The following is a 24,273-nucleotide window of genomic DNA, read 5'->3' as shown; positions in this document are numbered from 1 at the left end:
ACCAAAGGCTTCCACACACCGAGTTGTGGCATACATATTTCTATTTCTATTGGTAAAAAATAACTCATTCTGAGCAGTGTTTCTTGATCCAGTGAGTTCCACCTCAATCCTGGGTGGAAGAATGCCATCTAGTAAGGTGAGACCCTGAGGACTAGTACCAGGGGAGGGGTGAAGGAATAGAAGAGATTCATTTATTTTCTCAAGCTATGCATTTGAACAGATTCTGTAGAATCATCCCTCGAAACATCTGGGGAAGGAGCAGAGCAAAGACAAAACAAGCCTGCCAGCTTAGGACAGCCACTCATACCTCTCAGCTAGACTAATGGGGCAGCAACAGCCAATCAAAGCAGGCATGGTTGATTGATGCTGGAAAACGAGGGTAGCCAAGCAAGTGGGAGTGTCTGCGCCTCCTTGTTGACGTCCTGCTTGCTCATCAAACTGGGCGCAGAAGGACCACAGCTCATAAGCAGAGCATCTGTTTTGAATGTATAAGGTCCCAGGTTCAGTCCCCAGCATCTCCAGGTAGGCCTAGGATTCTCCCCTGCCTGAAAAACTGGAAAGGTACTGCCAGGTCAGTGCCGACAAAACTGAGCTAGATGGGCAAAGTGTCTGACACAGAATAAGGCATCTTCCTATCCAAGCTAGATTCACAATGAGCTGCAGCACAGCAACTTGAGGGTCAACTATAGGTTCTTGCATGACGGTGAGCCTGCTGCTGACTGAGGATGATAATCACTGCTTTTTAAACGAAAAAGGGTCCACTTCCCTTCCCATCCAAGTCCACGGGTGTTCTCTTGCTATGCAAACCAATGGACGGCAAAATTGAGGTTTCAATATTTGACGGAGCTGCACATTGTTCAGTAGATTGCACGATCATAAAGTCAAGAAAAGAATAATACATTACCCCGGTGACATCCATGACTTTAATAGCTGCAAGCTGTCCTGTTTTGACATGGCGACCCTAGGAAAGAAGAAATAAAGGAATCACTTAGCTGTCCCAGTTATGCAACGGTGGAAGGATTCGGCCACAAACTCCCACTCCACCAGCCCTGGTGTACTCAGTGCGTGCTTCTCCTGGGAATACGGCAGTTAATAGCTCCATTCCCACTAGAAACTCCCTAAAAATTCAGGAAGCAATAGCATTCTCATTGCCCATCGGTGTGCATGCCAACACAGTACATTGCCGTTCATTCTGCTATGAGTCATTCTGCTATTTCACCATACAATCTGCTTCACACCTCCACTGGATTCCCTCTATCACTTGGGAAGGTGAAACAGATGCAGCACAGTCGAGCCAGGATCAGTGCAATATGCTCAAACGGTCTTGCCCCAGTGAGCAACCTGGCTGCCAAATTCTGAAGTTTTTGAACCGTCTTCAGAGAAAGTCCTATGCCAAAGCTGATTGATGGGATTCTATGCCACTGAGGCCACCTGAGCCTCAAGTGACAGCTAAGGACCCAGAAGTACCTCCAAGCTGTGTACCTGCTCCTTCAGAGGCTGTGCAACCCCAGCAAGAACAGGCAACCTCCCATCCAAGGGGACGGCAACCAGGATCACACCCACCCACCATACACAACTGCTATGTTCAGAATGAAGGAAGAGTCCACTGGTGCTAATGGGAGTTGCCCTAGCGGCCTGGGGGAACAGCTTCAGTGGAGAGGGCAATTTTAATTAGGAATACAGTGCAGGAAGTAAGGGTTAACACCCCCTCCAGCTGCCTTTTTCTTACACACACACACACACATATGAGAAATGCAGCGACACATTTCATGTATCATCTAGCTGGGCCCGAAGCCTTCAGGTTCCTTTTCATCTTCTATATAATGGCAAATACACAGGAGGAGACTTAAGGATTTAGAGACTATTGTTCTTTCATACTAGATTTTTTTCTTCCTAGCCTGAAGCAGATTTACTTTGTGGCTGAACACACAAGCAACTAATAATACACCTCACAGCCGGCACTTTGATGTTAAATAAGGTCCTGGATATGGAAAAATTAGTAGATTAGCCTCATTCCACATGGAACGAAATGACATAACTGTCAACCTTTGACAGGATGAGCCCTTACAATTTGAGGGAGTCTGCAAATGAGAGTCGCATTCCTATTCTGAGAAGGAAACGCCAAACCTTGTTACAATTCAAATTACTTGCCCCCAAACCTGGGAAACTGGGAAGAGGAATCCCAACAGATTTATCAGGTAATTACCACCGCCCATTACCAATGTAATTTTGTGATTCACATTTAAGGCAGACATATTGGATTTTTTCCAACATTGTTGTTACCTTCGCAGACTGCCCCTTGCACAATGGAACTTCTCCCTCCTCACCTCTTCCCTGAACGCCCCCCTCAAATCTGCCCTAGAGGTTTGGGGGACCCCCAGAGCAGATTTTGGAGGGGGTGGGAGAGAAGAAGAGAAAAATCCCATTGTGTAAATGGAACATCTGCAGTGTTGCAGACAACCCATTGCATTTTTAGGCACAAGGGTATTTTCTGATGTAATGAGATCTTCCTCATATTGAAGAGAAGTAAAGTATGCAAACAGTGCAGTGAAAAAGGAAACAGCTGGGCAGAACAGTGTTCTTATTTTAACAGTGGTAGCTTTCTTTCTTTGCAGAGTATGGATATCGTATGTTAAATATATGCTTATATCCTTGTATATTTGCATTTCAGTTCTATCCCTTCCTCCTTTTCTTCGATCAGAAATAAACCCTGTTATTATTATAACAAGCATTTCCAAGTCACCTTTAAAGACTGCAACACTCCTAAGACGGCTTACACAAATAACAACTTTGCAATAAAACACTCGGCTTAAATTGGTTTCTTCTTCTCGTCGCGTTTCGCAAACTTGGGTCCCCAACTGTTGTTGGACTGCAATTCCCATCATCTCTAGCTAGCGGGACCAGCGGTCAGGGACGATGGGAGTTGTAGTCCAACAACAGCTGGAGACCTGGAGATAGAGAACTGGCAGCTTTATCATTTAATTCGTTTATTTTGTTGTTTCGTGAAATTGTGAGGTGCCTCGCACCCTCAAAAGAGCAGTACAAGGCACCTCGCAATACTACAAATAGTTTTGTAAATAAATAGTCGAATTGGCAAGGGAAGCCAAGTGTAAGTAGTTTCATGAGGAAAAAGCTAGGTGATTGATTCGCGGAGAGGCCTACTGCCCAGCAGCAGCAGCAGCAGCAGCCCTCCTCACAACACGAGAGCGGCAGTGACTCTGCTGAGGCCACGGATTATTGGCTTTCTCCTTCCAGGAGACCATGCGGTAAAATCCCAGGCTGGGCCTGGCGCTGAACTCTTCATCACTGTATGGAACAAAACTAGGTCACTGCAGAGGATCCCAGAGTCCTGAGGGAACGTTCAGTGTGCCAGGGCGCGCACACACACGCACACACACACACACACACACACTTCCACACAGGCAACAGAAGGGGACGCGAGGACAATCAGAGCTTGGATGGTGCAGATCTGAAGCTTTTCAAGCAAGCACCTTTTGTAAAGGTGCAACAGAGCACACCCACCCACACGACACGCACGGTACCGAGATTTTCTCTCTCTTCCAGGAAAGCAGTACAAAATAACTGTTGGTGGCTGGCATGCTCATGCATTTTGCATCGGCTCTTAAAAGCTTTTACTGGATCACATTGCAGTCAGTTCTGCCCACCGCCTCCCAAATGCTGCTCAAAAATTGTGGTAAGTTTGCGACGCTCTGAGGTATTTCAAAGGATGCCCAATATAGAACACAGGTTCCTACCCTCAAGGCTGTGTGCTGCGATTCCACAGGAATGCCGGGAAGGGAGAAACGAAGGACATGGTATGGGCCGGATTCAGTTTCTTGGAAATCTCGGCTTCCATTAGAAAAGTGTATGTTTCAAACCTTTATGTTTGAAAGTGCATGGTGGGGGCAATGCCTGCTGAAATTCTCAGAAGCCAGAAGTAGACAGGAACATGACAGCATACATATATGTGTGTGTGTGCGTGTGTATAATATTATACACAGAGAGAGAGAGAGAGAGAGAGAGAGAGAGAGAGAGAGTAATACCTCGGGTTGAATGTGCTTCGGGATGAGCGCATTCAAGTTGCGCTCCGCGGCAACCCGGAAGTAACGGAGCGCGTTACTTCCGGGTTTCGCCGCTTGCACATGCGCAGATGGTCAAAGTGACGTCACGCGCATGCGCAGAAGCGGCGAAAAGCGATGTGCACATGCGCAGATGTGCTGCCACTGATTACGTTTGCTTCTAGATGCGAATAGGGCTCCAGAACGGATCCCGTTCGCATCTAGAGGTACCAGTGTGTGTGTGTGTGTGTGTGTGTGTGTGTGTGTATATATATATATATCCTTCATCAAGGATGAACACGGTTCTTCCCCCACCCCCCACATTCTTATCCTATCCTCACAACAATCCTGTTATGTAGGTTAGGATAAGAAAGAGTGACTAGCTTGTAGTCCCTCCAGGAACTACACAACTGAATGGGGATTTGAACCCAAGTCTCTGTAGTCCTAACGCAACTTTCGGAGCCCTGTGCCACACTTGTCTCTCAGAGGTCTGTAGTGCTTTTTGCCACTATCAGTTAACTAGCAAAACCAGCGTGAAATTATACAACTTTTTTCAAACTGGGAAAACGTCATCAAATTTGCTCAATTGCAAAATGTACACAGGTTGTAGAATACAGCTTCTCCAACCCCACAAATACAGAGAATTTAAATTTATGTATTAATGCATTCCTAATATCAAGGCTGCACATCCATGACCTTCAAAAGAAAAACATGGAGCCATCCCAAAAGTTCATAAAAGAAGCAAGATGTGATGGCTTTTAAAAAAATGTAGTGTGTCTAATTCTCTATTATGAAGAGAACTGAATTTTCACTCAACAGCGACGTATACCTGTGAAAAACAAACCTAGCTTAACTTAAGCTTCAGCAAACCCTTCACACTGTTCTCTGGGTGCAAATAACGGTATACCATGAATGGGATTTGGGCTGATGAGAGTCCAAAGAATCTTGAAGGAACCAGGCTGGCAACGGCTCAGTTGTAGATGACCTAAAAAACCAGTTAGCATTCCAGCAGAGTGGCACTGTCTGCTTTAGGCAGGCGCCCTTCTCATGGAACTGCCTAATGCGCTGGCTTCTCCTCAAACGACTGTGTGAAGCATGCCAATGCGCTTCTCCTGGCAAGAAAATGTTTTGCCTCCTAATGAGAGCCAGCCTGAAACCAGGGTGAACTGAGGTCATCTGGATGAATTTTCATAGCCTGAGCTGAGTAGCGCACAATTTTTTTAAAAAAATAAATGAATGAGAAGCTGTTCCCAAAACAGATATTAAGAGTAGGATACAGACAAGGCACATGGACTATACTGGAGTTGTGCCTTTCAGCCCTATTCATTAATTATTTTTTATCATTTATTAATTCCTGTATCGCTCTTCATCTGAGGATCACAGGGCAGTTTATAATTGAGAAACACAAAAATACGTAACACAGTTACAAACGAAAACAATACTCTCCCCCCCCTCCAGTTTAAAAGGACACGAGATTGTTTAATTAGTCACAGATATGCAACGATGGCAAAAAGCCTCAGCGCCTAGGGCTTGCCGATCAAAAGGTCGGCGGTTCGAATCCCCGCGGCGGGGTGCGCTCCCGTTGTTCGGTCCCAGCGCCTGCCAACCTAGCAGTTCGAAAGCACCCTCGGGTGCAAGTAGATAAATAGGTACCGCTTACTAGCGGGAAGGTAAACGGCGTTTCCATGTGCGGCTCTGGCTCGCCAGAGCAGCGATGTCACGCTGGCCACGTGACCCGGAAGTGTCTCCGGACAGCGCTGGCCCCCGGCCTCTTGAGTGAGATGGGCGCACAACCCTAGAGTCTGTCAAGACTGGCCCGTACGGGCAGGGGTACCTTTACCTTTACCTTTATGCAATGATGGCACCAGGCGAGCATCCCTGGGGAGAGAATTCCACAAGCAGGGAGCCACCACAGAAAAGTGAGAGCTGGACCATCAAGAAGGTTGATCGCCGAAGAATTAATGCTTTTGACTTATGGTGCTGGTGGAGACTCTTGAGAGTCCCATGGACTGCAAGAAGATCAAACCTATCCATTCTGAAGGAAATCAGCCCTGAGTGCTCACTGGAAGGACAGATCGTGAAGCTGAGGCTCCAATACTCTGGCCACCTCATGAAAAGACAAGACTCCCTGGAAAAGACCCTGATGTTGGGAAAGATTGATGGCACAAGGAGAAGGGGACAACAGAGGACAGGATGGTTGGACGGTGTTTTCGAAGCTACCAGCATGAGTTTGACCAAACTGTGGGAGGCAGTGGAAGACAGGAGTGCCTGGCGTGCTCTGGTCCATGGGGTCACAAAGAGTCGGACACAACTAAACAACACCCCTGCTCCACTGCATGCAGCCATTCTAGGTAATAGCCATTGCTGAAGGCTACTCTATAAGAAAAAAACCTAGTTCAAGGAACTAATTCCTTCCCACAGCAAAAACACTTAATTTGATGTGTGCCCAATCCTTACCTGGAAGCGTTGCAAGACACTTCTAGTTGTGCTGGTTCATCACAAATATGGTTCAGCAAGAGGCTGAAGTGGTTTTAATTTAGTTGCATTCCATCAAACTTATGCTTAACTTACAATGCGCTTCTAGGTTTGCAATCTTAGACATGCTGTGATTCTCCTAGAGAAGGCATCCCCAAACTCGGCCCTCCAGAGGTTTTGGGACTATAATTCCCATCATCCCTGACCACTGGTCCTGTTAGCTAGGGATGATGGGAGTTGTGGTCCCACTGGAGGGCCAAGTTTGGGGATGCCTGTCCTAGAGGCTTCAAGAGAGGACAGGTGAAAAAATCCAGCTAAATCATGGGTGACGGACAGGTGCCACAAGCAGAACAGCAAGCATCAGTTTGTGGCAGTCTAGGGACATTTCTGCAGCATGCCTCTTCCCAGTAGGTGGTTCATCAGCAGGCAATGCAGTAAACCATTCCAAGACCCAGGAGTCTGTATATGTATTGTAGTATGCCCTAGGAGTTATGCCTCTCACATATTTTGGACAAAACGGCTGACAAATTTGGCCAGAAAGGCTGGCCACTGCTCAAAGAGTCAGTGCATTTTCACAGCTGACCCTACCATTGGGCAGGATGAGGTGGTCCAGCTCAGGCAGCAGATTTGGGGTGTTGTGCACCACTATGAATGAACAGTCATTTATTTAGTTAGTTACACTTGCTAGGAGCCTCATCCAACGAGGTCTTCCATTGTTTGGGTTTTCTGACATATTCATCACCCTGGGAGAAACCGCTCGGATTTTCTGCCTCAGGCACCAGATGTCTTCAACCATCTCTGCTTTAGCCAAATACTATCTTCCAACTCAAATCTATTCATTATCTCAGCCCACTGAGCTCATCAAACATGCACCTTTGTCAATATATGTATTCTTCTTTATCAATATCAAGGTTTCTGCTTTACATTGTTGTGTGTGCGCATGATGTTGTTGGCATAGCTTTCCTCCCCAGATATGCTGTCAAAGCTTATTTGGGTACAAACCCAAACTCAACTCGAAGCTTATCCAAGTGAGAATGTCAAAGCTGTTGTTGTTTTCGATTGAGCACTCATCTGAGCATGAAGCGATCCCTCTAATTACCTTTAAAACATTACCTAGCTATCGCTAACTCAAGAATGTCCTGAGTGTTATGTGGACGTTACTCAGATTCCCACAAAACGAGGGCAGTGACAGAGAAAGTTTAGAGTGGCAGATCTGTGCATAATCTGCAGAGTTTTTCAAGACAAAGGAATTTTGAAGGTTATGTATACACCTTATAAATATTCATCAGCGCTGCATATAATCTCAGAGTGGCCCTCGGCGTTCCCAAGCTGTACATTTTAAATGTAGCTGTTTCAATCAGTAGAAATTCTTAGGGTAAAATTGACACTGTAGAGACAGCTGGAAAAGGTTCTAAGATTAAGTGACATTGAAATGGAACATAGTTTGCATCTGTTATGTTCAGCTTGATTAAGCTAGGTGCAGTTTTTACATTGCTTTTTTAAAATTAAACAGGTTGTAGTCAAGTATATGAATATGGTGTGCTGCTTTAAACCACCCTGGGCATCTTTCATCTATTCTGGAGAGTTAGTTCTGTGTGATTAGGTAACATAAAGGCCCAGTTAAGGCATGATGCTAAACAAAGAGGTTCCAACATTGCAAGAATGAGCCATAGTGAGCCTTAAGCTCACACACTTTCCCCTCTTCCTCTTTCTTGTGTGAGAGAGCAAGACTGAAAGCTGATCGTTTCAATTTTGCTGCCTTCCATTACCTCCAATCTCAGGACACTCGTTTAGTTTACCTATGGTTAGTTTTAAAAAAACCAACAGGATGTGAAACCACAGTTTGGTTCTGGTGTGTTTTAACTAACCATAGTTTAGGCTAAGCCAGTTTCCCAAATTCAGAAGCAATAGGAAACTGCAGTTTCTTCCAAACCAGAAGTGGAAGAGTCACATCACCTGCCATCCTGCATGAAGGAGAGAGGAGAGAGAAGGAACCCAAGAGCCCAAGGCTTGCCATAGTTCATTCTCAGGATGCTAAACTATGCATGTCTGAACAGAGCCAAACCATCCCCCATTAGCAACACTCCACAGAATTTTACCGAAAAAGAGTTTATGTGAGATCATTGTCTGACATCCCTATGAAAAAATTATGAGACAACCACTAACTTTTTCTATTGGAAACTGTCTCAGTCGTTTTGTTTTGAATTTTCTGTATTTGATTGGTAGTGACTTTTTATGCCAATAGGCGACTTTGATGCCTCACAGAGGTGTCTTGGAGTGATACTGATAGTTTTAAATAAACAAATAAATAGAATTATAAACAAAAACAAGACAGTCATAACCTAATTTGCACAAACACTCAGTTTTGATTTAGGTTTCTAAGCATTAGCTTACATACACAGATAATATATTCAATTTCACACCTATATTTCAACTACACTGCCTCACTAGGCTGTAAGCCCATTCTATTATTATTATTATTATTATTATTATTATTATTATTATTATTATTATTTAAATTGTCAGGATTCTACAAGAGGCAAAAGACTCCATTTGCCATCAACACAGGGTGGTTCATGATGCAATTGTTGCCATGAAGATTTTCAAACTCTCTGCCTTCTGCTGATATTTTTCTAATTTTGGCTACAGAGCAAAATAGCACAGCTAAATAAGATAGCTGCTTGGAGGAACAGTATTTTTTTATTTCAAAGTAGCTGGCAGAAAATGGAGAAGAGCTTCCCTCATACCCAATCAGATGGAACTCCTGCTTCCTCAAGAGCTTCCATGGCTTCATTATGGGAAAGAAAAAGGGCTGATCTGAGTGAGCATCTGGCAACACTAACTTTGATTGATCAAATCTCAGTGCATTATGGGAAAGAGAGCTTCCCTCTCTCTCTCCCTCTCCCTCTCACGCTCACACACCCCTGACAGCTTCCCCAGGCATTCTGTTCGACCTAGTCACATAAAATGACCAGAATGCACTTGCAAAATAGTCTGCTTGCATAAATATTTGATATTCTGCCACTTTCGGGGAAGAGAGAGGGAGGGAAATACCTCAGCCCTCCTATCCACCAGGGCAGAGCTGACAAATCGCTATTAGCTTTTTCTAAACAACAACCACACAGACACGTTCAGCAGACCAAGTGAAACTAGCTTAGCAAATGGCGAGACGCACACCCAAAGAATCCTGTCTTCTTATACTTTAAAGGTACAGGGGGGAATAAGCAGCAAAAATAAATAAACAATCCAGCAGAGTCATATTATCGTCATCCTTCCCATTCATGCTCCAAGATGCTGCTTATAAAAAGAAGGGCTTTTCATTGGGGGGGGGGGATGTAGATACCCAGGTGACAGGTCTACCCAGGTCTCAACACCCCAATCAGTAAGCATATTGGTCAATCCAAAATGGTACACCTGTTCTCCAAGACCATGTGTGTGTGTGTGTGTGTGTGTGTGTGTGTGTGTGTGTTTCTAGTATTTATTTTGCTCTCCACTTTGGCAAAAAGTCTGTGGACTTTCATATGAACTGGCCTTGGCTCAGATGTAACACTAAGTGAAGTTTAGTCTTACACCCATGAGCCCCATCTGGTGTTGCATGTGTGAGCCTCAGGCCTGTACATTCTTCTCTTCCCTCTTCTAGCTAAACTGTTTTGGTGCCCTCCAGATGTTGACAGATTGCAAGTCCCAAGTTCCCTGACCATTGCCTATGCGGCTGAGGCAGATGGGAGTTTTAGTCTACACTTGGGTTTACTGTTACCAGGCAGGAACCTCTGTCTCCCTCTCTCCTCTCCTGAAGCACAAGTGAGTAAGGATGTGGAGACCATCTTTCATATATTTGGGGCCTGGGTCATTTCAGATTTTGAATGTTAACTGACCCTCGAAGTGTCCCTATTTTCCAGAAGTCATCACGGTTTCTGATTTGATCCTGGAATGTCCCACTTTTCCTTAGGATGTCCCTATTTTCATCAAAGAAATGTTGGAGGGTATGGAGTTATGCGACTCTCGGGCCAAGGAGATAAAGTAACTCTGCAACCTTGAGAAGACATCTGAAGGAAGCCCTGTATAGGGACGTTTTTAAATGATCGGTGTTTTATTATGTTTTTATATATATTGGGAGCTGCCCAGAGTGGCTGGGGCAACCCAGTCAGACGGGCGGGGTGATAATCATAATCATAGTAGAATTTGTTGTTGTTGTTTAGTCGTTTAGTCGTGTCCGACTCTTCATGACCCCATGGACCAGAGTACGCCAGGCACTCCTGTCTTCCACCGCCTCCCGCAGTTTGGTCAAACTAATGCTAGTAGCTTCGAGAACACTGTCCAACCATCTCGTCCTCTGTCGTCCCCTTCTCCTTGTGCCCTCCATCTTTCCCAACATCAGGGTCTTTTCCAGGGAGTCTTCTCTTCTCATGAGGTAGCCAAAGTATTGGAGCCTCATCTTCAGGATCTGTCCTTCCAGTGAGCACTCAGGGCTGATTTCCTTCAGAATGGATAGGTTTGATCTTCTTGCAGTCCATGGGACTCTCAAGAGTAGAATAGAATGTCCCTATTTTCATTGGAGAAATGTTGGAAGGTATGTGTTAATGTGAGTGCCTTGAACTGGGCCTTGAAACAAACTGTCAACCATTACAGCTGTTTTTAAACGGGTTATGTGAGTGCTAAATGGAACCTCGGCCAGCAATCTGGCTCCTGTATTTGGGACTTGTGATCGATGCCTGGGGGCAGGGGAGCGAGAGTTGCTGATTCTCGATCATGAATATTAGCATACAAGTATTGATAAACAGTGTGCATTCAGAATGCAGCTCTTTCTCTGCGGAAAGTCGATAGGCAGACAGGAAAGCATGGCAACCAGGAGAGACTCAGGCCGGGAAATAATAGGTCACATCTGAAGTACGGTACCTTAATGGTTTGTACAAAATTATACAGTAAAAATTCATTTGTGCTCCTATTGCCATTAAATAAGCCACCACTGTTGGCAAACCAAATTTCTCACTCCACTATGCAATTATAAAAGTGGCAGTGAATGCATCTCTGCTGTCACATAGCATTAAATTGGAGGAATATGTTACAGCGGCCAAAACAAAAAACGTGTTCTTGGCTTTTAAAACGTAAATATCATTGCATTCAAGTACCAGCCCCCGGAGGAGCATAACTCAAGAAATATCCATGCTTAAGACAGTGAAAATGCTAAGCAAAATAAAGGAGATATGTAGGCGCCTTTCAAGATATTTCTACATCATGACGTGCTTCCAATCTACATCCGGCTACTATTTCCCCCACAAAGTTGCTGTTTGCCGAAAACACAATGCTTGGGGGCCTAAAGCAGGCAAGATGGAACTGTTTTCAGGTGTCAATCCAAACCGGGAGTCTGTTTCAGATAGGGGGACAGGCACCGGTGGCTACTCTTCCCTCGAAATAAAAGCAGCCAGGTTAATCACACTTGCTGTATTTATGCAAATCTAATGCACCATCAAGGACGCGGGCGGGGCTGTGGGTTAAACCACAGAGCCTAGGACTTGCTGATCAGAAGGTCAGCGGTTCGAATCCCCGCGACGGGGTGAGCTCCCGTTGCTCGGTCCCAGCTCCTGCCAACCTAGCAGTTCAAAAGCACATCGAAGTGCAAGTAGATAAATAGGTACCGCTCCGGCAGGAAAGTAAACGGTGTTTCTGTGCACTGCTCTGGTTCGCCAGAAGCGTCTTAGTCATGCTGGCCACATGACCCGGAAGCTGTACGCCGGCTCCTTCGGCCAATAAAGCGAGATGAGCGCCGCAACCCCAGAGTCGGTCATGACTGGACCTAATGGTCAGGGGCCCCTTTACCTTTAATGCGCCATCAAATCTAATGCACACCCTAATTTTCGCAACGTAGTTTGGCAAAAAAAAGGTGTGCAGTACATTTGAGTCGATACTATTTTTAAAAATGTGACAAGCATTGTGTGCAGTTTGGTCCTAAACTGCTACACATCCCACATTCTGCGAAAGTGTAAAAAGTTATTACTTATGTGCTGAATGAAGTATTATTTCATTGACCTATCTTAAAACGGTAGCAAAACTATTTCATTGGGCGACCCCAAGTTCTACTGCAATTATTTTCATTGTTGATACTATTAGTCACACCTCGGGTTGAAGTAGCTTCGGGATAAGTATTTTTGGGTTGCGCGCTGCGGCGACCCGGAAGTAACGGAGCCGTTACTTCCGGGTTTTGCCACTCGCGCATGCGCAGACGGTCAAAATAACGTCACGCGCATGCGCAGAAGCGGTGAATCGCGACCCACGGACGAGGGTTGTGTTCGCATCCAGAGGTACCACTGTACTAAAAGGTAAAGGTAAAGGTACCCCTGCCCGAGCGGGCCAGTCTTGACAGACTCTGGGGTTTGTGCGCCCATCTCACATCTATAGGCCGGGGGCCAGCGCTGTCCGGAGACACTTCCGGGTCACGTGGCCAGCGTGACAAAGCTGCATCTGGCGAGCCAGAGCCGCACACGGAACGCCGTTTACCTTCCCGCTGGTAAGCGGTACCTATTTATCTACTTGCACCCGGGGGTGCTTTCGAACTGCTAGGTTGGCAGGCGCTGGGACCGAGCAGCGGGAGCGCACCCCACCGCGGGGATTCGAACCGCCGACCTTTCGATCGGCAAGCCCTAGGCGCTGAGGCTTTTACCCACAGCGCCACCCGCGTCCCTCCACCACTGTACTAGAAGATACCTAATGCCAAGTCACGTTGCCCACTCTGACAGGCCATGGCTCTCCGGGTTTCAGACCGAAGTGTTTCCCAGCCTTACCTGGAGACGCCAAGGGGTGAATCTGTGACCTTCTGCATGCCAAGCAGATATCCTACCAATGAGCTACAACCCTTCCCTGCTTTAGACGGGGGTCTCTCTTTCTTTCAAAATAACACAACCACACACCTCTCTCCTGGCAGGAAAATAAAACCCGAGGAGAGACAGAAGCAGGAGGAGGAGGATTGCTGCCCTGAGCCTTACTTGCCAGAAGATCTGAAATATATTTCCTCTCTCGTTCCTCTCCTTCCTCGAGAAGCAGTAAATTGGTTGGCTGCTTTCTGACATCATTCTGACAGTGTCCCTTAGGGGCATTTAAACGGAGAAAGAGCGAAAGGGTCTTTATCAAATCAGACAAGTGCAGATTTTATTCATACTTGCACATTCAGCACATTTTCAAAACCCTCCTACTTCTTCTTTAAGAAAAATCCCCAGAGTGAGTTTCTAAAGAGACTCCAGGTGGGATGACAATTTAATTTTCAGATGAATGTTGTTGCATTTTTGGGGTTTTTTACATTAACTTTCAGACCCAAACAAAGCCTGTTTCGGGATGTCAAGAGACCACGTGACCCCAAGAAGCTGGCAGATAGTGAAGCAGGCCATTGGTCTAATTCAGTACTGTTTACACTGACTGATGGTGGCTCCCCAGCAGGAGTGGGCAACCTTGCTGCCACCAGGGGCCAGATCTTTAAATAGCTCGGCCCCTGTGGGTCAACACTGCAGATGGATGGGACAACCCACCTGCCAACCACATGTCATTATGACCACATTGCGTAATTGGCTGGGGGGTTGTCAACATCCCTCGCACAGGCTTCCGAAGTGTACGGTGGCAAGCTGGGCGTCGGGCACTTAGGAACGGCAGCCCAAGGGGTGTTGCCAGACCTATGCTTGGTGCGTTTTAGCAGCAGTTTCAAAGGTTTCAGTTGTGAATGGGCGGTCGGAGCACACCTCACTCATTGTTAGAAAGTCAGGTTCATAAGCTAGGTGCCAGATGGCACTGTGAATCTAGGTTGCAGTCGCCACAATGGAACGTCCATTCACTAAGTCCGAGGCTTATAAACTGTGATCACAAACCATCTACAATAGTACCTTGGTTTGCAAACAGTCTGGTTTGCATACGTTTTGGATTACAAACGTCAAACCCAGAAGTGTGTGTCCCGGTTTGCAAACTTTTTTTGGATTACAACCCATTTTTTGGGATTACGAACAAATTGTTTTTGGAGGCCCCTCCGAAACAGATTATGGTTGTAACCAAGGTACCACTTTGACTGTGTCGACCACAGCAAACTATGGCAAGATCTTAAAGAAATGGGAGTGCCTGATCACCTCAACTGTCTCCTGAGAAATCTCTATGTGGGACAAGAAGGTACAGTTAGAACTGGATATGGAACAACTGATTGGTTCAAAATTGGGAAAGGAGTACGGCAAGGCTGTATATTGTCCCCCTGCTTATTTAACTTATCTGCAGAATTCATCATGCGAAAGGCTGGGCTGGATGAATCCCAAGCCGGAAATAAGATTGCCGGAAGAAATATAAACAACCTCAGATATGCAGATGACACAACCTTGATGGCAGAAAGTGAGGAGGAATTAAAGAACCTTTTAATGAGGGTGAAAGAGGAGAGCGCAAAATATGGTCTGAAGCTCAACATCAAAAAAAAAACCAAGATCATGGCCACTGGTCCCATCACCTCCTGGCAAATAGAAGGGGAAGAAATGGAGGCAGTGAGAGATTTTACTTTCTTGGCTCCATGATCACTGCAGATGGTGACAGCAGCCACGAAATTAAAAGACGCCTGCTCCTTGGGAGAAAGGCGATGGCAAACCTAGACAGCATCTTAAAAAGCAGAGACATCACCCTGCCAACAAAGGTCCATATAGTTAAAGCCATGGTTTTAACTATACCATGGACCATAAAGAAGGCTGGTCGCCGAAGAATTGATGCTTTTGAATTATGGTGCTGGAGGAGACTCTTGAGAGTCCCATGGACTGCAAGAAGATCAAATCTATCCATTCCTAAGGAAATCAGCCCTGAGTGCTCACTGGAAGGGCAGATCCTGAAGCTGAGGCTCCAAGACTTTGGCCACCTCATGAGAAGAGAAGACTCCCTGGAAAAGACCCTGATGCTGGGAAAGATGGAGGGCACAAGGAGAAGGGGACGACAGAGGACGAGATGGTTGGACAGTGTTCTCGAAGCTACAAACATGAGTCTGATCAAGCTGCGGGAGGCAGTGGAAGACAGGAGTGCCTGGCGTGCTCTGGTCCATGGGGTCACGAAGAGTCGGACACGACTAAATGACTAAACAACAACAATAAGGTACCACTGTAGTTGCAATTTCGCCCGGCTAATTTCAGACACTGACCTCACTTCAGGAAAAGGAATGAATGGGAGCTCACTTTAAGCTCCTGATCGCTCGTTTGGAGCCACATCTGTACCTGCGGCACACCTGTTATCACACTTGATGTCTGGCACGGAATGGGTGGCTGTGGTTTTGGGGATCCCTGGTGGGCCAGGTTTATCCTGTGGGCCAGAGGCTCCCCACCACTGCTCTCCAGGATACGTAACAGCAGTCCTGCCAGGCAAGTTGAAACCCTATCTAGTCCAGCATCCCGTTCTCACTGGTCTACCTGTTCCTATGGGAAGACTGCAGGCAGGACATGAGTCGAACGGCACTATCCCTTCTCATGTTCCTCTGTGTCTGATATTCAGAGGAATACACTTCTGATGCTGCAGATAGCACAGACAAGTAGCCCCTTGTAGCCCTTTCCTCCATTAACTTGGCCAATCCCCCTTTAAAGCAGTCCAAGTCTGCGGCCATCACAACATACCATGGACCATAAAGAAGGCTGATCGCCGAAGAATTGATGCTTTTGAATTATGGTGCTGGAGGAGACTCTTGAGAGTCCCATGGACTGCAAGAAGATCAAATCTATCCATTCTTAAGGAAATCAGCCCTGAGTGCTCAGCAGGCATAGGCAAACTCATCCCTCCAGATGTTTTGGGACTATAACTCCCATCATCCCTGACCACTGGTCCTGTTAGATAGGGGTGATGGGAGTTGTAGTCCCAAAACATCTGGAGGGCTGAGTTTGCCTCTGCCTGATCTACAGGGTTTCTTGTGCTACCTGGAGATTTCAGGGGTTTCAACTTGGAATCTTCTGCATTCGAAGCATGTGCTCTACCACTAATCTACAGTCTGCAAGAAGTTGCCTTATACTGATTCAGACCACTGGTCCACTGAGCCCAGTACAGTCTTATCCGACTGCCAAGGTCTCAGGCAAGATGTCTTTCCCAGTCCCGTTATCTAAGCTCCCTTAACTGGAGATGTCAGGGATTAAACCTAGGACCTTTTGCATGCAACGCACGTGCTCTGCTGTTGAGCTAGTGGCTCAACGATGGACGCGAGCCAACAAGAACTGCTGCATAAATATTAAGACTCAATATGCAGGGAGTGTTCAAAGGGACTTTTCTTTTCTGAAAGCTATTCAAAGCAGACAAACGATTTAAAAGCCCCTTTCAACTCTACAGGAGATTCACCCATTGCCATAGCTAATAATTTCTACATCTGTGTTTTGCTTTTAATTTTCCCAGTGGTGGTGATTATATCCTGCCTTCCACAGAAGGCGGCTTACCTAAAATAAATATTAATGCAAAAACCAATAGAAAGAGCCTAAAAATCAGCTTCACACACGCACAGAGGAAAAAAATCAATGATAGTTAAAAAGAGCAGTGGGTGCATATTATGTTTCTTAATCAAATACAGTGGTACCTTGGTTCTCAAACTTAATCTGTTCTGGAAGTCTGTTCCAAAACCAAGGCGTGCTCTCCCATAGAAAGTAATGCAAAATGGATTAATCCATTCCAGACTTTAAAAAACAACCCCTAAAACAGCAATTTGGCATGGATTTTACTATATAACGAGTCCATTGATTCATAAAATGTAAGCAATAATCAATGTACTGTACTATAAAATAAATAAGACAGTATTGTAGTTGATAAAAATTAAAATGAATGTTTTTTTCTTGCCTGCACTGATGATAGCCATTGTGGGGGGGGGGGGGCTTTTATCTATTTCTGCACTCAATCAATCAATCAATCAATCAGTAGCTCAACTGGGTTCCACACAGTCACAAAACAAATTAATCAAAAAACCCTCAAAGACAAAAATGCAAAATGAATAGCAAAAACAAAAACGCCAAAATTAATCTGTTTTGGAAGTCTGTTTGACTTCTGGAATGTTTGAAAACCAAGGTGCAGCTTCTGATTGGTGCAGGCGCCCCAGAAACAATAGCCGACAACCGCACTGGACGTCCAGCTTCCGAAAAATGTTTGAAAACCGGAACACTTCCGGGTTGTCAACGTTTGAGAACCAAGGCATTTGAGTACCAAGGCGTTTGAGAACCAAGGTTCCACTGTAAAGCAATTTTGCAAAGAAAGAGTAAATTAAAAGAAAACAACTTTGTTGACGTAAGGCCTATCTGCTTTCATTTAATCAATCTATGTTCCAGGAAAGCGAACAAACTGCAAACCAGGTAAACTGCTGTGGGCACAAGACACAAGCCTGAGCTAAGCACACTGTGACCTGCTGCAGGGCAGAATGCTTCTTCCAAGCCTAATTTCGGGGGGGGGGATGCGCCCGGAAGGGTCTCTGAGGGTGTACATGCCAACCCCTAACCAGGGTCGGATTAAGACTTTTAGAGGCCCTAAACACTGAAAAGATTACGCTCCCCACCATACGCAATTCAACATAAAAAGATACTAAACCAAAAAATAACATTTTATTTTTCAAAATGTCTCAAAACTTTCATATCCACGGAAATAAAAATATTTTCTTTCTAGATTTTCTAATTGCGAACTTCTTTCAAAAAGAAATTTATCTCTATCGCTTTTTCTGGTGCCCTAAGCAAGCACTTGAAAGGGAAGCGGGTGGCGCTGTGGGTTAAACCACAGAGCCTAGGACTTGCCGAGCAGAAGGTTGGCGGTTCGAATCCCTGTGACGGGGTGAGCTCCTGTTTCTTGCTCCCTGCTCCTGCCAACCTAGCAGTTCAAAAGCACGTCCAAAGTGAAAGTAGATAAATCGATACTGTTCCGGCGGGAAGGTAAACGGCGTTTCTGTGCGCTGCTCTGGTTTGCCAGAAGCAGCTTGGTCATGCTGGCCACATGACCCGGAAGCTGTACGCCGGCTCCCTTGGCCAATAAAGCGAGATGAGCGCTACAACCCCAGAGGTTGGTCTGCCTATAGTGTATTCCATCACTGTACCCCAACTTAGACAGAATGCCCATAGTTAATCTGTAAACATTCAATATGGCCTTGTAAGGCGTGTCCAGTTTCCTCCCGGGGCTGATACCCCTATCTAGGTTATGCTGCTGTGTGTACCCTAAACGTTCATTCTGAAATTTCAGTCTGAATGCTTACTCTTGTGCCTCGGAGCCAGAGTTCCTGATTTAAAAGCTACACATCTCAACAAGCAGCAGCCTAAAGAAGCCAAACCATGTGTATTACCCATCACAATCAAAACTGTTATCTAATCATGTTAAATCAATGTTGTTGCTCTTCCCATTTTGAAAGGGGTGGGGGAAGGATATTCTTTCAGCCAATATTGCCTTCAAGGGTTTTATAGGCTTCGGGCAAACTTGCAATTGTACTGTACTCTGTTCCCAATGTCTAACAGTAAACAGTCAATAAACAATTTGCAATTGCCCAGATTCCATTCTTCTAGCAGAGCAGAGTATCTCTTCGCTAATGATATATGGCATTAGTACTGATACGAACATACACAGCTATGTCAAGACAAACACTTTTCTAGAATGCCTTTTAATGCCAGCATTTCCTTCTTGTGTGCTGCGGTCTTTGTTTTGCTGCAAATATTGTTGAGCTACCAGAGAAGAGAGGGTACCAATTTCCCCCTCCCCTCTCATTTTGTCTTGGAACATTTGTGTCACACGTGCACAGATTTCCATGGATGCAATGAAATGGAAATTCTGTACTCTCAAGGAGCCGCCAAGCTCTATCGGGTGCTGTTAATCTTCTCAGAATGGTCCGCACACTTTTTTTTTAATCAAAAAATTAGAATAGGTTTGCTTTTCCAAGCATCCTCTCTCAAGAAGGAATCTTCTGTTTGTATGGATGGCAATTCACCAAACCCGGTCCGGGATGTTGGCTAAAGCAAGGGAAGAACATCTTAGGTTACAGAAATCCCTTGGGCATTCAATGGGCATGCAAGGAGTTCCTCACTGACTTCAGTTCTAGCAGGTGAGCAGAACACGGAAGAAGGATGTGCTCTGGGGGCTCCAGCAGGTTAATGGAAACCCTGAATCAGGCCGATAGCACTTGGACAGATTATTTTTATGTTTATTATGCATTCTGTGTTTTTGTATTGTGTTATTATGTTGTGAGACCTGTGGGTATAGGGAGATGTACAAATTTAATAAATAATAATAAATAACAACACACAACTCTGCTGATAACACCCTGAACATCTTTTGCTTTTGTGGAGTCCTCCATCCCAGGTATATGTCAGGAGTAGGTAACACTGTGCAACGCCCTACAGGCAAAGCTCCAAGAAGGGTACATTGCCTACTCTCTCATCGACCCAAAATACTGGCCGCGACCTTCTAGGCTCAGGGTTGGAGGCCAGCTGGCTGTGTCTATCCCCCCTGCCCCATTTTTAATTCCCCTACAATATCTCTGGGGCCCTGACATAATGACCCAAGGTGATTGTCACGCTGGGGCTCCAGAGGCACTGTGATGGAAGTTTAGCAAAGCCCAAAACAGCATCAGCCCTGTATAATTCAAGGAGCATCTCCAACCCCATTGTTCAGCCTGGACACTGAGGTCCAGCACCCAGGGCCTTCTGGCAGTTCCCTCACTGCGAGAAGCAAAGTTACAGGCAGAGGGCCTTCTCGGTAGTGGCACCCACCCTGTGGAACGAATGCCTCGCAAGACAAAAAACTCGCTAGACGAAAGAGTTTTCCGTTTTTTGAGTCGTTCCGCAAGACGAATTTCCCTATGGGCTTGCTTCGCAAGACAAAACGTCTTGCGAGTTCTTGCAAGTTTGTTTCCTTTTTCTTAAAGCCGCGAAGCCGTTAATAGCCGTTAAGCCGCTAATAAGCTGCTAAGCCGCTAATAGCCGTGCTTTGCAAGACGAAAAAACTGCAAGACGAAGAGACTCGCAGAACGGATTAATTTCGTCTTGCGAGGCACCACTGTACCTGACTTTTAGAAGACAACTGAAGGCAGCCCTGTTCAGAGAAGTTTTAAAGTGTATGATATTGTATTGATATTGTATTGTGTTTTTACTATTTTTTGTTGGGAGCTGCACAAAGTGCCTGGGGCAACCCAGTCAGATGGGCAGCATATAAATAAATTATTATTATTATTATTATTATTATTATTATTATTATTAATGGCGGGCAACACCAACCATAAATCCTGGCACCAGCCCTTATATCGAGGAAAGGCAAGTCTAGTTGATCAAAAATGGCTTCCCAGATGCATTAGCCTATTTGCAGGCAGTGAGAGAGAGACGGTTTTGGCCATGTTGACAGGTTAACTGTCAAAACAGCAGGAACTACGTTTTAGTAGACTTCTAAAAATTGGCTTTTATATCCAGGCATACCTCTCAAGCATACCCTTTGTATCATGGACACCACAAGGAAAGAAAGTTCACAACTCCTGCTTCACAAAGCAAGTGGGAGATTGCTTGCCTTTCTTCACCGGTTAGTTTTTCCGTATTTCTGAATGGAACCTGTACAACTTTCAAAGCCCAAACAACTAGAAACACCACCAAATTAACTGAAAGTCAATAAAAGCATCTCTTTAAAGAGCCTTACTGCTGTAGGTATTATTAAATTACATGCGTCAAAAAATAAAAAGGTTAATAATTACTCCCAAGGTGTGCTTAACGTCATCCCCCCCCCCCAAGGTTTTATGCTGCAATTGCAAAATTATCTACAGGGCTAATTATGGTACCTGAATATTTGTATTAGAGAGCAAAAAATCATCAGGTTTTGAACAAATGAGGAACATGAGGTTTTTTTAATTAGGAAAAAGGCAAAACAAACAAAATACGCTGCAATTAAGCAGCACCTTAGTACAGCGGAGTTCATAAATAAGCACTAACCAAATAGAAATGAAAAGTGTGGTTGGGGAGGGAAGGCCGAAGAATCTCCTCACAATTATGAGGAGACAAATAGCTGGCTCTCCATTTCTACATAATGAATACAGCCTTTGAGGAACGTTTACTTAGCATCTACTGTACCATGAGTACTTTATAGTGCTCTTTCTTTCTTTCTTTCTTTCTTTCTTTCCTAGAAGCCGCAGTGTCAACCAATGTGTTTTAAATATACAAAACAAGAAGGCCTATTGAGATTACACCTAATAAGCAATCCTAAGTATGCACATTCTTGCTTAAGGACACAAAGAGTGAAGGATCTGAGCAGGGTCCAATCCAGTCCAGCAATCTTTGGAAAGAGGGCATTGGGTTCCTATATTGTTCACAACATGGAGGCCCCTTCCCAGAACTTATGATCAAAGACTTTCCTATACATGCTTTTGTGAAAGGAAGCTCCCCAGATGGATGGACAATATGGAAATATGTGGTAGAGGCAGGGTGAGTTTCAGTTTTGAGGGGGTCCTTTGCCTTCTGATGGATGTTCCCAAAGGTCAGTGAGCCCTAGGGTGCTTAGCTGGCAGCAGGCAGCAGCGATGCACTGATATGATGTTAAATTTTCCAGCAATGCTCTTGTGCAATGCTATATCAGGGGTATTTTGAGACTATCCAAATCCTCCCACCCAGAGTGATTAGGGCAGGCATAAGGTGCCTAGGGCTTGCCTATCAGAAGGTCGGCGGTTCGAATCCCCATGACAGGGTGAACTCCCATTGTTCAGTCCCAGCTCCTGCCCACCTAGCAGTTCAAAAGCATGTCAAAGTGCAAGTAGATAAATAGGTACGGTCTGGCGGGAAGGTAAACGGTGTTTCCGTGCGCTGCTCTGGTTTGCCAGAAGCGGCTTCGTCATGCTGGCCACATGACCTGGAAGCTGTATGCCGGCTCCCTCGGCCAGTAAAGCGAGATGAGCGCTGCAACCCCAGAGTCGTCCACGACTAGACCCAGCGGTCAGGTGTCCCTTTACCTTTTAAGTAACTCTAGGCCCTGGTGGGAAGTTGGGACCCAACAGCTACCATAGGATGTCAAACAGTTGGCCTGGTGAGAGATTAAGTTGTGGGTGAAATTGTGCTTTGCACGCATGGGTTCGTATCCCATCCTCGTCGCCAGTGTTAAGTTGTGGGTGAACATATCAGACGACACAGCGATTCTTCAAACAGCTCTTGTTTATTCACAGGCCAGAACAGAACTGAACTGAAGGGTTCAGCCAGCCTGCTTATATAGAGCTCCAGTACAACACAACAGTAACCATTTTCTGTAACTATCCAATCACTGAACGTCACTTTCAATCCCTTATTTGCATATGTGGACCTGAGTGAAAACTCTCTACAGTATTCCCCTGCTGGCCCAGGGTGAGAACTTCAGTACATAACACCTGTTAAATCAACTAAGACTGCCATCTTAAGCACACTTACTAGGGTAGGGAGTAAGCTCCTATTTAGTTCAGTTGAACTTTCTCCTACGTAAACATGTTAGGGTTGTACTATACATTGTTTCCTGAACTCTACTAACAAATGCCATGTTTTTATGGTGGCCAACAAGCTAGTATTTCTTGGTCCTGCAGGAAATTCGAGCTATGTAAAGAAGCCACAAGACCAGATTTTGCCAAGCTGCCAGATTCTGTCTCCAAACCTGTAGGATTCCATGCAGACTATCCACCCCAATCTGAAAGATGTATTCAGGTTCCACTCTGGATCCGTCCCCAGGACATGGCTGGGATGAACAATTTTTGAAATCAAAAGATGCACCTCTAATGTTTCCATGGAATGGGAAATCGCCCTAAAGCAGAGCTCTGAAGACAAGAAAAAAGCAGCGAAACACAGAAATCCATTTAAGTGGATCAATTGCAGTTTGAAAACCCAATAATATAGTGGAGCACTGTGGACCCTCCAAGTACCAAATTGAATCATTTGCATTCATTTGTTGGGCTGACACTCCTGTATTTTGCTGCTTTGAAAATCCATATTTACACAGTTTGCTGTAAACACTTGTAATAAAGGACCAAGTAAATTGCTTACAGCTATTTAAAGAAAGAATTAAAGCTGTGGAAGATATATGACCTCTCCCTCTGCCATATTGCTCATCCTATGGAATCAATACAGCAAAGATGCTCAAGTATTCAGCTACTCTTAACATGCATTGGAAAGCCAGCTTACTCTGGTGAGATGAACACTACTGAACACTAACCAAAGAGGTCTGGATTTTCTGAGTGGCTTTTGCTAAGTCTCTATTCCCTATCTGGGACTGGCTTTCACAATTTAGATGTTGTTTGCATTGAAGTACTGGAGCGACTGCAGGTGCCATCAATATTACAAGTCGTTGCAAATTACTCTGGGTCCCACACAGGTCACAAGCCCACAGAACAGAGATCTGCCCTTCAACTTTTTAGCATGGTGTGCCTCTCCTGGGATTTTAACAAAGAGTCAAGCCAAGAACTTGGAGGAAACAACTTAACTCAAACTCAGATTCATTCCCTGATCGGTACTAGATTAGGGGAGGGGGTAAAAATCTTCATGGGCACCCTATTCAAGTGGCAACAAATGTTGATGCGGGCATTGGAGAAATAGCAACAGCCCTCTTCCCCCAAACACACACCCAGCCACCGCATAGGTGCCATAGGGCCCTGGGTGCCCAAGCACCCACAAAATTCGCCATGAAGGGGCCGGGCGCCCACAAATTTCAGTGCCAGGGCCATGGACACTGCATGGCACCCATGGCCCCGGGCATCCATGGCCGTGGGGCCAAGCTGGCACTCCTGCCCAGCAGAATGCCTTCATGGTTCACAACCCACATTTAT

At 45.4% G+C, this 24,273-nt stretch overlaps 1 protein-coding gene across 6 annotated transcripts in view; it reads right to left on the bottom strand.

Moving 5' to 3' along the window:
• The window catches only part of TNIK (TRAF2 and NCK interacting kinase), a 289,071-nt gene that overhangs the window by 133,121 nt on the left and 131,677 nt on the right, over positions 1–24,273 (bottom strand). For all 6 annotated transcript variants that reach the window (XR_014220092.1, XM_082223878.1, XM_082223882.1 and 3 more), the window contains exon 3: positions 905–961. Coding sequence is in view for 5 of the 6 variants with exons in the window: in XM_082223878.1 (XP_082080004.1) it covers positions 905–961 (57 nt within the window). In the remaining variant the exon portion in view is untranslated. The remainder of the gene's footprint in view (positions 1–904; positions 962–24,273) is intronic.

The sequence above is a fragment of the Podarcis vaucheri genome (genome assembly GCF_965113315.1).
Source record: "Podarcis vaucheri genome assembly, chromosome: 5".
Lineage (NCBI taxonomy): Eukaryota > Metazoa > Chordata > Lepidosauria > Squamata > Lacertidae > Podarcis > Podarcis vaucheri.
This window is presented reverse-complemented; position numbering and strand designations above follow the sequence as displayed.